Source organism: Adiantum capillus-veneris, chromosome 11 (assembly GCF_014529385.1).
Source record: "Adiantum capillus-veneris isolate H3 chromosome 11, ASM1452938v2, whole genome shotgun sequence".
Lineage (NCBI taxonomy): Eukaryota > Viridiplantae > Streptophyta > Polypodiopsida > Polypodiales > Pteridaceae > Adiantum > Adiantum capillus-veneris.
In genome coordinates, this window is record NC_140941.1 from 47,111,714 (window position 1) to 47,125,154 (window position 13,441).

General features: G+C 44.0%; 1 protein-coding gene across 5 annotated transcripts; it reads right to left on the reverse strand.

The window, feature by feature from the left end:
* Positions 1-3,215: 3,215 nt before the first annotated feature.
* On the reverse strand, positions 3,216-12,054 carry LOC147447195 (protein NLP9-like). Of its 5 annotated transcripts, XM_086523076.1 has the most exons (6): positions 10,861-12,054; positions 10,321-10,713; positions 10,198-10,245; positions 8,713-9,541; positions 8,467-8,607; positions 3,216-5,183 (listed from the first exon to the last, which is right to left on the reverse strand). In XM_086523076.1, exons 1-6 carry the CDS (start codon positions 11,347-11,349, stop codon positions 3,907-3,909), a joined length of 3,177 nt encoding a protein of 1,058 aa, XP_086379202.1. In that variant the 5' UTR covers positions 11,350-12,054; the 3' UTR covers positions 3,216-3,906. The 5 variants fall into 5 exon arrangements, with proteins under 5 accessions (XP_086379202.1, XP_086379201.1, XP_086379200.1 ...); XM_086523075.1 differs by having other exon boundaries at positions 8,467-9,541; XM_086523074.1 differs by having other exon boundaries at positions 10,321-12,054.
* Between the last annotated feature and the right edge of the window lie 1,387 nt (positions 12,055-13,441).

The window sequence follows — 13,441 nt, forward strand, 5'->3', positions numbered from 1 at the left end:
GATGACGACGTCTCTCAAACACCAAGTAGAAATCGTCACTCTACTTTGGGAGAATGAAATGGACTCAAGAGCAGACATGTTTGTGGCAGCTAAGTCTCCCAAGTCCCAAATGGATTAGTCATCCATCTTGGAATGATGTCGTAGGGTAAAAAAGGATCCTCTACCCGCTAAGAAACATAGACTAATGACTAAGGCTTTATTCCCTCTACCTCATAGTCGAGGACGACTATGAGGTAGAGAGAGAGAGGTAGAGAGAGGTAGGATGACTATGATTTCAAGAGAGGTAATGACATAAATGTAATATCTAACTAACCCAAATGATTTTCTCATATAAAATTGATCATTTAATGTGGAAGAATAATCAAGAACAAGAATTAGAATATAGACTGTGCTTATGATCTATCTCGACACCTAAACAAGTGACTAAGGAAGCAGAAGGCAACACAGATTCAAGAATTCTTGCATGATGAGACTGCTTATTCTAATATGGAGCGGTTTCAAATGTTGTATGTTGGAGCTAGGAGAATCATTGACCAATGGCAAATGATCAGTTACCATGAGCAAGCTACATGTTAGTTGCCTCCTCATCACAGTTCTATTCAAGTGTTGGGTTGGGTATCAGAATGGCTGCTCACCACTGATGATGTTATTGTCAAACCACATCTAAAGGAGCCATCTACTACCAATTTGCAAAGCATTGGATTGCAACTCAAAATGCTATTCGAAGACAAGCCAACATACAAGTGTATGAAGGATATCCAAACTGAGATCAGAGCAATGTTAATCAAGCTAGTAGATCAAAAAGTGAAGTTTCTACTAGAGAATAATGCTACCAGTAGTAGGAGCCCTAAGACAAGGATGACTCTCAAAGAACAAAAGATGAATATGAAAAGCCTATTTCATTGTATCAAAATTTTCAGGAAGATGTTGTTGCAGAAAAACAGATAGTTATGAACTTCATTGAGTTTGTTCTAGATTCACCAATTCTATTATATGCATTACCTGTGAAGGAGGATGAACTGCATAAGTTTTTCCCTGATATGTACCCCAAGATAGTAGATAAGTTGCGGATGGTATGAGCGCAACAGAGCAGAGTGGGTGGTTTGTAGAGATGTATTGAATGAGGTTGACCAGAAGTTCATTGTTGATGAGCTGAAAGCGAATGTGCATCTTCTTAGAAGCTAATTATACTAGTGGAGAGATCATCTCAGGCAACTGTTTAAGATTACCAATGAATTACAACAGTTGTTTGTTGAAGCTTCCAAAATTCCAGAGAAGGAACTGGCGAACAAGATATGAACCTTAGTTTAGGGAGATGGCTTAAGCTTTGTTCGAGGCCAGGATCAAAGCAAACCAGTCGCTACCAGAAGGATGGATTCATATGGCTTCAATCTATCATAACCTGGCCTGAGCTCTCGACTGACGGGGCAAACGCACTTTGTATGATGCTGATTCTAAGACGTGAAATGCTTTGACGCCCTATGAAGTAGAGATGATGACTGAACACAACGAGCAGTTGGAGGAGAAAGCTCTTTATCGCCTAATACAAAAGGAGAATGTTGGTACCAGTGCCTTAGGTGCGGGCCAACATTTGGTAATTCAAACTCCACCTCACATCTTATGGAAACCTACAAAGAAGGCTCTAGATAAATGGAAACGATGACATCCAAAGTGTTCAGATTTGTTGCAGAGTAGTGAGATGGAAGGGAAGTGGGTGGATTCAAACCCATTTTCAGCAACACACATGAAATTTTGAAAATATTGCCAAAAAAAAAAAAAAAGAGGAAAGGATATATAGACAATGCGAACATACCCTAATTAGAAGTCAGACCAACAATTAAGTACCGAACCCAGTTACTACAATAATTGCACAGGAGACAATCAATCAAAGCCCAATCCAACACCTATAAATAAGGCCCATTACTCATTTGGTAAGATCTATGATCACGGAGTCTATTGATACCATTGAGTCTAGTGTCACTCATGGAGCTTTTCATGCTCTTGTACTCTTTTGGCATTATGCTCAAAGCATTCTTTGGCTCGCACTGTTGTACTGACTATCACTTGTACTCATGTGAATATATATATATATATACACACACACACACACACACACACACACACACACACACACACATATATATATATATATATATATATATATATAGAGAGAGAGAGAGAGAGAGAGAGAGAGAGCCATTGAGTGGTAGCACATCTAGAAAGTCAAAACCACAGCATGTTGCATGCACATTGCCTAGGATTGTGGCGGTGCTAATGTTTTCTGGTTAAATTTGGATCTACATGTTATAGGGTAAAGGGGCCAGTAAGGGCACGCCTAAGAAAACCTGAGGTGCTCCACCTCTACGCTGCTCCATTTCAAGCACAAAGGGGCGCGATGGATAGCCCACCACTAGGCCTACATGCAGCGAAAGTTTCGATGCAATCGCCACTCCAACAAGAGAGTTTGGCGCTTATCTCTCTTTTCCATGTATAAAAAATGGGGGCGAATAGGAGAATCATCCCGGGCAACTAATGAGCTGAAGCAGCCAGCTCTGACGACTACGAGAAAACGCTGACCAACAATGCATTGGGCTGCTTGTGTACTATCGCTGGTCCTCAACCATAAAAAGCACTAGGGGTGGGGTCGTCCTATGACTGGACCTCATACCCTTATTGGCCCCTTTACCCTATATGAGTATCAAATTTCAATGACCGATAAGGTTTCTAATGCATCACCATTTCCCTAGGAACCATGTGGGTACAATTTCTTAGTAAATCTCCCTTCTTTACAAGAGAAAAATAATTACAAGTGTTTGGCTCAACAAATACTTGTGCTTGTTATGTGAATGATACCACGCTCTGCTTCGACATCCAGGTGAGGTAGCAAAATCTTGTCATTGCCATGCTCAACAATCAAGCGTGTTCTTAAGGGTTCATGCACAAGCTTAATATAACACATGTATTGAACTACTAGTCATTACTTCTCAGCGTCAACATCCCTAGATTGATTTTGCATAAGCCAATACTCAATATGGAAGTTTGTGGCAAAATGAGAGAAGAAGAAGAAGAGAAGAAGAAGAGAAGATGAGAAGTTTAACATCGTAGGAAAGTATCCCAAGAGACCTCAAATATGTGTGTGTGTGTGTGTGTGTGTGTGTGTGTGTGTGTGTGAGAGAGAGAGAGAGAGAGAGAGAGAGAGAGAGTACTCCATGAACAAAGCCAAGTATCATCAGTCTGAATTTGTAAAACCCTTTTCTTAAATCCATATTTGAGTAAGAGCTTCTGTGATGAGTGCCAAAACATTTACATCGGAGACACTTACACACACAGAGCTTGGTGCTAGAGCAAAATGCAACATCCATAACCTTGCAAACAGAAGTGCTGAGACATATGCTATATGAGGGAGGAGTGGCTCCATCCATTCAGAGATAGCCAAAATGCCCATATAATGAGTGTAAAATCGGAAACCCCCATCTTGGTCCAGTTGTAGAGGCAAACTGTATGAGCTTTGTGTCGAAAGCCAGACTAAGAGCAGTTTCGCGCACCAAGTGATCCAGGCTAAAGCGTTTCACTTCTTTTGACAGCTTTCGCCTGCAAAAAAGCATGCTGCACCCCTCCATCCTGTCGTATAGCTGCTAAACAGATAATAGCTTGAGCTAACTCTGCCAAAAATGGCAGGACTTGGGTTTGCAAAGGCTTGGTTAGGCAAGTGAATGAAATACAGCTGAGGGATCAACTACCCTACCCGCATCTTCGTGTGAAACGGCTCTAACCCCACACATACAGACACGCGCGCAGCCAGAGCCACTTCCTAAAGCAAGATGCAGGATCCAAAGCCATGCAAAAGATATAAGCCTAGAAAAAGATAGCAAAAAGAGTGGTCAGCTGTACAAGTGCATATGGTAATTACAAGTGGTCACTACTTCCACTGCCACTCATTGCAGTGGACAGCAAGGACTGGCGCACCATCAACTTTATGTGATTGCCACCTGAAGACCTGAAAGTCTCAATGCACTCGAGCAAATCCTCGTTGCACGTTAGCATTACCCATTCTTCTTCATCATCTAAAAACTTCAGATCAAAGCTATCTGTCTGCAGCTTAAACCTTTTGCTAACTTCTTGCTTCAACTCGAGAAGGCTTGATTGAGGGTTTAATTTAAACCTCACAGTGTCATTGAAAAAACTCGCCTTGAAAGTGATCAATATGCCTTCTTGCACAGAATGAAGCTCCCTGTCAGAGCTTCCGACTCCGCTGAAAGAGTGGGATGACCTCGAATCAATTCCCTGCGAACTTGACGACGCATGCTGAGGAGAAGAGCCTACTCCACCAGGAGAGCTTCTTTGACTGCCTTCCCACGACATGCCCTCATCGGACAAGGAAAATGGAGCCTCGGTATGCATGTCAAGCTGTGCACAAAGAGCATTTTCTGGCATTCCACCAAAGTAAACTTGATCATCCATGCATTTTGCAGTGCACAGGGTAGCAAAAGCAGCTGCACCTCCATGGATTCTCGAGTCCACATTACCAGCTAAATGGGCACCTTCACTACCACAACACACGTCTCTCTCGGACACTCCCTCTGCTGCTTTATTGGTTTGCCTAGCTACGCCGCTAGGCAAAGGTTGGTTGCTGTTGGTTATAAAATCTGTGCAAGGGTTAGGAGCCAGTAAAGAAGAGAGAGGAGTACTACTATCCTTCTGTTTCTCATCATCATCCACCACAAAAAGCTCATTTGGCCCAGGAAAAGCAAGCTTCATATTACTCTCATTTTCTGGTTCAGTCTCTCTCAATACTTTTATAATGGTTGTCCCACCGATAGTTGATGACATGAGGGGGCTCTCTGAAGAATTAGGGAGCAAGCAATTGCTCTGCTCTTCATGCAGCAGAGTGGATGCCTCAAAAGTGCCCTTGTCAGGCATCGTAAAACCACAAGCTGTTGTTAAAAGTGCACCCCGTTCACTCGTTTTTGAAGAGCAACTCATTTGCACACCCCTCACTGCCTCTGCCGCTGATGCGAGATCGCTCACAAGCGAGTGGATTTTAAGAGACCCATCTGCACCCTGCACAGATTCTATAACGCCTTGCAGCCTCTTCAGAGATCGACTAACCTTGTTTATTTTTCTGGATGGCCACCTTGAGATGCCATGCTGCCGACATATCCTCTTCAAAGTTGTTGGACACACTGGATTTAAAACCAAAAGTTGTAGCATCTCTCTCTCTCTCTCTCTCTCTCTCTCCCCCCCCCCCCCCCCCCCCCCCCCCCCCCCCCGAAAAAGAGGCTGATTCTATTGCTTGAAAATCCCCCAGAACCCCCAAATGTGCCTATTCTGGGAGCAAGTACATCATTGTTTTCACAGCAAGCCTGTAGGCATCAAACGAAATACTAGGAAACGAGATACAACTAGGCACATGGCCAAACGGTAAAGACAGGATGCCAGGGTAAAAAACCTCTCCTAAAGAGAGTAAAAAGTGCCCTAGCAAGCTAAGTGGAGAGAGGATGACAGTAGCCTCTGAAAGATAGGCACTTCGACCAAAAGCCCATTCAGCAGCTGCAGATCAAGAACCGCAGCCACCAACAGTGAAGATGACAGCAAGCAACTACAAGAAGCTAGATGTCAGCCAAATACCCAAGCCAATTGGTGAAATCTGATAGCAAGAGGTAATGGAGGAACAAAAGGGAGAGAGCAATTGGTGACAAAGATGAGGATGAAGAGATAGCTGACATGACCAAGAAACTGCAGGAGGATGGCAAAAGGTGGGTAACAAAGCACTGCACCAGAGCTGGTAAGGAGAGCAGTTCACTCGCTGAAGGTGGCTCCTAAAGACCATAGCTGGAGAGGGAACTTCTGGGAGGCAATGTAGGAGGCTTTGAAAATAGCATCCAAGTGAAAACCGGCTGAAGAATCTTGGGAGAGTGAGCAAAGATGGGAGCAGCTGGCCAACCCCGAACAAACCAGCTGCAAACAAGCAACAACAGTAACCCAAGCCTATGAAAAGAGGAGTAAAGAAAACAAAACAAACAAGGGCAACAGAAATGGAAAAGCAGACAAAACAAACTCGAAGGGCAAGCTTTCACGCGCGCACGCACACACACACTCAAATGCAAGCCCTCAGAGGGCAACAAAGGAGCACACATACACACTCTAAGGGCAAGCTTCCATGCACACATACCCGCACGCAAACTCACACCCACACATACCCCACGAGCAAGCCTTCAGAGGGACACACATACACACCCACATAAACAAAAAAGCAAGAATAAACAAGAACCAAGGTAAGATGAAGAAGCAACAAAGAGGAATGAAGAAACCAAACCCGAAACATGCAGGGCACAGACAAACCAGCACAACCAACATAGGGAGAAACGCTCGAACAATTGCTAGGGAGTCTGTAGCACCACCAGGAGGAGAAGAGCTCCTGTGGGAGGCAAGGTCGCGCAAGCAGCCTTCTTCAGGAAAAGATAGCTGTCTCTACAGGCTCCGTGTTGAGAAAAGTAGGGCGGTAGCTTGGGAGTTGGGTAGGGAAACAGAAAAACTGGGGGAGGTGGCCTCTGTGCAGAGGGTAGCGGCGGCGCAACCAGAACCGGCAAGGACAGCACTGCAGGCCAAGGGTGTCGGGAAGCCGGGATATGCAAGGGAGTTTGGCCGCAACAAAGGGTAGGGGAACAGGCCGCGGCAAGCATGGGAAACAAGCCATGGTGGGCAGGGGCAGAGGCACATAGCCGGAACGGGCCATCGCTAGGGATCCTATCTCCTATTTACAGGACCGAAGTTTACTCTTAAGAAAGCAGCGGATGCTAGATTGTCCAAAGCCTCTGCGGCCTTGGGAGGGTTGGAGAGGATGTGTTCACAAGTGCAGTTTCAGGAACCACGAACAAAACTTTGGCTCTTTGATACTGTGGTGGCTTCGGCTATGCTTTATGGGGTCCAGATTTGGGGACCATCTGTGGATCAGGATAATTGGAAGTCACTGGAGAGACCTTTGGTATCTATGATTTCCCAAATGATTAGAGCCAAGGCCTCCATACTACATGCGATTACCCGAGCGGAACTAGCTGCCCCTCCGATAGAAATTGAAGCTCTTACCAGATCAGTGTCCTTTATACATGGTTTATGGGATACAAATAATTGCCGATATACTAGATTGGCCCTCGAATCCTCTCGACAATTAGCAATGAAAGGAGATACATCATGCTGGTATGCGCAACTGTCCTCGTGGTTTCAGAGACACGGGTTCAGTATGGAAAGATTACCCCCCTTCCAATACTCTCTTGAGGCTCCATCACTGGCAATCACACGAACGGAGATTAATAAAATCATCCGCCAGGATCTTATACAGTTGGACACTAAGAGGACATGGGTAGACCCTACACAAGAATTGGGCACGAAGATGGCCGACTACAAAGAAAACTTCCTACAGCTATCTGAAGGTGGTTTTGTGATTCGCCCGAGCTACATGGATACCCACCTATCTCATGGTTTGAGATGTGCTATTGGTCAGATTCGTACATCCTCACACCAGCTGGAAATTGAATTTGGCAGATTTAGGGGAATCCCACCTGAGAGCAGAATTTGCAAGTTATGCGGAATGGAGCCGGAGACAGAATTACACTACATATGCCACTGCACCGTATACTATGAGATATGTGGGCGTTTCCATTGCCTATTTAAAGAAGGCTTTGGACCTCTAGATAGAGTCATGCAATACCAAGATCAAAGGTGCTTAGGCCTGTACCTACTGGAACTACATCGGCACAGGGATAATCTAATGAGAAGACAAAGAGCACTACAGCCTCAGAGGCAGATCACAGATTTCTTCGGATCGAGAGAAGCAAGAATGGAAGGAGAAGCAAGAGGCCAGCAGCGAGCACAAAGGAGTACCCACATTCATACCAAAGGCACCCTCATTGACAGGGCGATTGAGCTTAGGAAATCGAGACGACCACGACCGAGATGCAGAAGCACACTTCACCGCAGGAGACTACAACAAAGGATTAGAAGCATTCTAGCCAGACACCCAGAATGCTCCTAAGAAGTTTATCTAATACTTTGTATTTAGTTTTTCGCATTTATTTTCACACTTTCACACTTTTCAGACATTTTAACAGACTCACCACTTTTGTATCGGTTTGGTCTCATAGGTCACTCTGGCCTTTTGAAGACGTTAATATAACATTTCATCTCTCTCTCTCTCTCTCTCTCTCTCTCTCTCTCTCTCTCTCTCTCTCTCTCTCTCTCTCTCTCTCTCTCTCTCACACACACACACACACACACACACACAATCATACTTACATATATATAGACACACACACACACACATGTACATATATAGATGCATGATATATGTATACATAAATAAAACAAATAGATAAATAAAACAAATAGATAAATAAATAAATAGATAATAGATAGATAGACACACACACACATGTATACACGTGTGTGGAAAGGAACATCAAAACATACCACCAATATGCTTTGCTGCATCTTTGAGACTACCAGCAAAATACTGTTGCAGAACACTGAAACCAATGGTCTTCTCCATGGAGACTCGCCTTGAATCCCTTCTTCTTCGACTAAAAGTAGTTCCAGGAGTAGCGACAGAACCTGAAGTTTCAATATGGGAGGCCTTAAAGCAATAACCAAACGGTTCTTGATGTTTGTGGTAGAGAGTGTTCCTGACTTCATCAAAAGCAGGAGTCTCAAACTCACCCTCATTCTTGCAAACACCTGGCAGTTCCTCGAGCAAGTCATGCATAGCAGGTGCGAAGCTCTCCCTCTTGATAGAGTGTGTTTGTTGCTCTCTGAACCATTGTGGACCTTTGTCTGCTAAGACATGACCAAAAATGTTACTAACAGGTGCTTCCTTTCTAGACGTCTTGCAGAGCATCTCTTCATTGTAGCAAAAATTGCTCGACTCCGGATTCACACCACATCGTTTAATTTCGTCCCTACAAGAAACTTTGTCATCTTCCAATTCTTTGTTCGAAATTGTGCGCAAAGTTCTACAAACGCATTGCATGGTTATGGAAAGAGCATTTAGAAGTGATTGCTGTTGCATCGAGTTGGTGCAATCCTGTGGCAAAAAGAACTCCACAACATAATCATAGCTGCCTGTGAGTTCACTCTTTAGCCGCACAGCAACAGCTGCAATTAGCTGAAATAAGCGTGCATAATGACCGAGTGGGTAGTCTGCCTTGCTGTACCCTTTGATATCACTTGAGAAGAAAGGTTGATTTGATGCAAATGCTTTCCCGGGGACACCTTGATTTATCTCCAAGCAATGTTCAGAGCATGCTTGTCGGAATTGACTTACACCCAAATCATATACGAAGTATGGCCCATCTCCAGTACACAAACCAATTCTGTGCTTCATGTTGCTTGCTAGATTCCCATGTTGAAGGTGATCGGAGGCTGCACTTTCGAAATTCAACCGACATGGAACCCATGTCTGAGCCAAGGGCAGCTTGTGTGTTTCGCATACTGCCCTCAAAATCTCTGCTATTTCAAGCAGAACAGCTTGTCGGCCTTCAGTAGGTATCTGTCAAAAAAACGAAAAATGAGAGGCACCACAAATTGATAATAACTAAACAGTACTGGCACATCCAAAACATCACCTTCATCCACCTACCTCAGTTCTTAGAGAAAAAAGCTAGCAGTGTTTACTTCAATAGACCACGTGACGTAAAAATGATGGCATTGGTCCTCCAAGAGCAGAATGACTTACCAAGCAACAGATGAGGGTTTACCACTTCTTTCATAGTCAAATCCAAGCTTAGCCAAGGAAACTTGGTGGCCATAGAAAGCTTGTCAAGACATCCCCTGGCAAACACTCCCTGTACTAGTTCCAAAATTACCAGGGTACATCTTGACAAAACTTTTTATAGTTGCCAAAGTTCCTTGGCTAAGCTTGGATTTGACTACACTCTTTAGACTAAGGAAGAAATTTTTTTGAACCCTCCTTGAAAGCCCCCGTATCCTTTTTATACATTGAAAGCCCCCATGTTCTTTCAATCACACCTCTATTGTGTGACACTCGGTATCCATGTTGCCACTCTTCCCAACCATGGAGGCAAGAAAGCTATTAGCCATGTATGCTTCTAGTACTCTACAGGCCCTGCATGGTTATAAAAGAGAGCTTTTCTACTATTCTTTTCTGTACAATGCAGTAAAAGACTTGAAATGCAAACAAAGTACCTGTAAGGGGACAAAATCTTGTTTACAGGGGCTGTACAGGTTGACTTCCTGCAAAGATACCAATCTCATATAAGGAACAATCAACTGCTTCTTGATCTAAACCTTTGATGCTATGAGATGTACCTTCAGAGCACGGCACATACTTTCAATCTCTGAAACATATTCAGTTTTCTCTAGAAGCATAGCAATCTCAATCACAGCCACACAATCCCCAGATCCATCCTCCAAAACAGGGACGGCAATCGACCCTCGCACATTGCAGTTTCGAGCATCATTCACACGCAAATATTCACTCCTACTGTAGTACTGCACATTGGGGGTCCACTCTGGAGACCTCTTTAGAAACACTCTCCCTGGGAGTCCTGGAAACGCTTCAGGACCTTGCCCAACCGAAAACATGTATCTGGTAGAAACCTCTCTGTATAGAGCTAGAGAATCCATAGAGGTGCGAAGAAGAAAAGGCTGACCATGTGTGGTCAGCACGGTTGTTCCCGACAAGTCCCTTGGAAACCATACCTGCATGAGAAAGTCCCCATTTGAGAACAGAAGATAATGATTAAGGGCAAGCTTGATTCGATCAGTGAATGTGAGCAAATTATAGCCGATACTTGCAGAAGCCCTCCTCCTCTTTGAATGCGGGAAGATGGCACCAGATCTCTCTACCTCATCAATAAAATAAGCAGATTCTAGGTGTATGTTTCTCTCTTGCTGAGGTTCTTCCCGCTCCAGAGCTCTCTCAAAGCTACCAAATGAGTGTCTCTGTTTGGCTGCCGTAAAGGAGCCGGCCATTGAAACACCCAGAGCCCCAAGCACACTGCCCGAATGCATTCCAAATGAGGGATTTGCTGTAGCTGTGGATGAAAATGGCAGGTCTCCACAAGAAGGGGCTGTATTACAATCAGATAGTGGCTCAGGGTTGAGATTTAAGGGAGTAAAGGGCGAAGGGATGTACAGCCCAGGAAACCCTAGAATGCTAGTCTCTGCAAGACTATGAAAGTCCATGAGTTCATTCATGAGTAGGCTATCATCAGAACTGAGGTTGGAAATTAGAGGTGAATCATGCGCCGGTCCTGCATCTTCTTGAGTATAATTAGGGACAGCAGGGTATAGAATTTGATGCTGCTTGTCTCTCTGCTCTGCATGTTGATCCATTGAAGAGTGAATAAAACACACTCTCAGTGTTGATATACCCCTTGCTGCTGACCTGGGATAGGATAAGCTTTGCTTCCAAGCATGTGTCAGAAGCCCTGATGATAAATTGTGTTGATGATGGCCTAGCTTACAAGGGAATTGCTAACCCTGAGAGAAAAAAGAGCTAAACAATCTCACAAGCAAATTGATCTATCTGACCCCAGGGCTAGATGCTGCCATAGCCAAGCTTTCAACGGAGAAGAAGCCCCAATGAAAGGGAGTGTATATGAGTTTTCAAGAAGGAAAAAAAGCAGGTATCACCTTTGGTTGTCATGCTGCCGACATAGCTTTAGCGCAGAGTGGAATCTGCACCATTTTTCTATAAAAAGAACATGCACAAGCCAAGGATGTGAGGCCCTCTTTTTTCGCTTGGGCGTTGATCTATGCCGTTTTGCGCCGTCTTCTGCGAGTAGAAAAGCTCTCTGCTTCCATTTCCATATCTCTAACGACGACGCCTAAAAGGCTCGCCTTGATCTTGCAGCCATGGGTCTAAACACAGGAGACTCACGAAAGACCAGGAGTCTAAAATAATTGGGCTTTGGCTTTCTGGCACGGATATGGTGTTGCAGAGAACTGAAGCAACTCTTCTTGTCCTGCTCCTTAGAACTTAAAAGTAGCTATTTTGAAGAATTTCCAGAGAATACCAGGTTTCCCATTTCAGCTATTCTAGCCGTACATTTGTCCGCCGTACAGTCCACAAGTTTTTATTTTGACAAAAAGTGCATGGTCCCTTCGGGCCCTAATGCCCTTCATGTGACCCTACTCTTGTGGTCGACCCCAACTCGATCACAGTGTTTTAGGTGGTGTTCGTGCAAAAATTGCTCGAACGTAGCAATTGAATAGTTTTGTGAGTCCACTAGTTCCAAAAGAGGTGCATGGTTTAGAGTGCCCCCTACAGGCCCTCTAGCAACAAGTTTGGACAGTCGTCTAACTGCAATGAGCATCCCCATAGTGTAGCAAAAGGCCACCTTGAAAATCTTGGAAAAATATATCGCTACCCAACTTGAGGGTAGTCCAGCTGTCCAACCACCCTCCACAATGTAGATCCGCCCATCTAACGGGCTACTCTCAACGTGAATTTGATCGAACATTGTACGTGGTGACCAGAATAGAAGAGCAAGGAGCTTAAAAGGAGTGCTCTCAAATTTTTTCCTTTCCCCTCTCTTAATGTGTGTCTTGGGCTATGAAGTTTGTGTGTGTCTCTATCGTGCTCTAAGAGATTGTCTCCCCTTCATTTTGTCTCCTCGTAACTACCTTGAGTACTTCTCCCTTAAGGAAGACAATGATGGATTTGTGTCCCTGTGTGTGTATGTGTATTTACATCACTCTCCATCTCTTAATATGTGCATGATAATCGAGAGCCCCTTCATGCACATGGTTTGTTGGCAAGAGGGCAATTTCTATCCCACTACTATTGACATTGATCAAAAGATTATTCTTCACTTATCACTCTAACTTGAAATGGCTAGGTCTCCCCCAAAAAGTTGCAGGATCTCTTGTATTTGTCTTTGCCTCCTTTTGTTGGAGTTCCTCCTTTGCTCTTCCCACCTCCACCTTTAGAGCTCGTAAGCTTCTTCCCTCCTCGTTGATTTGTTATTCTCTTCTTCCAAGATAGGGCTTCAATGTCAAAGAGATTAGGATAGGGTAGAATCTTCAAGGTAGTGGTGATGGGTCCATAGCCCCCTTGTGGTGGACTATTGGGAAACAATTTGCAATGGCAATGTCTTCTTTGACCAAGTTGGGCTTAAACCCATTGAGTTGAGATGTGATGATATATAGTTGATTTAAGTGGGAAACAAACTCTCCTTTCTTCATTTCTAGTTCAAACAAGCTGAAATCTTCAAGAGGGCCTCCAAAAGGCAAAAAAGTGACTATTGAGGGGTCACGAGAATTAAAACTCTTTTTTAAAAAGGTAAAAACTTAATCTCTTACTTGAAATTGAAAGCTAAGCAAAGTTGATATGTACTTAAGTGTTGAATTTTGCTATTTTTAGCACCTCTGGAAAGCTAAGAACTGTTGGATTTTTTAAAATGATACCATGGCAGCTAGCTTC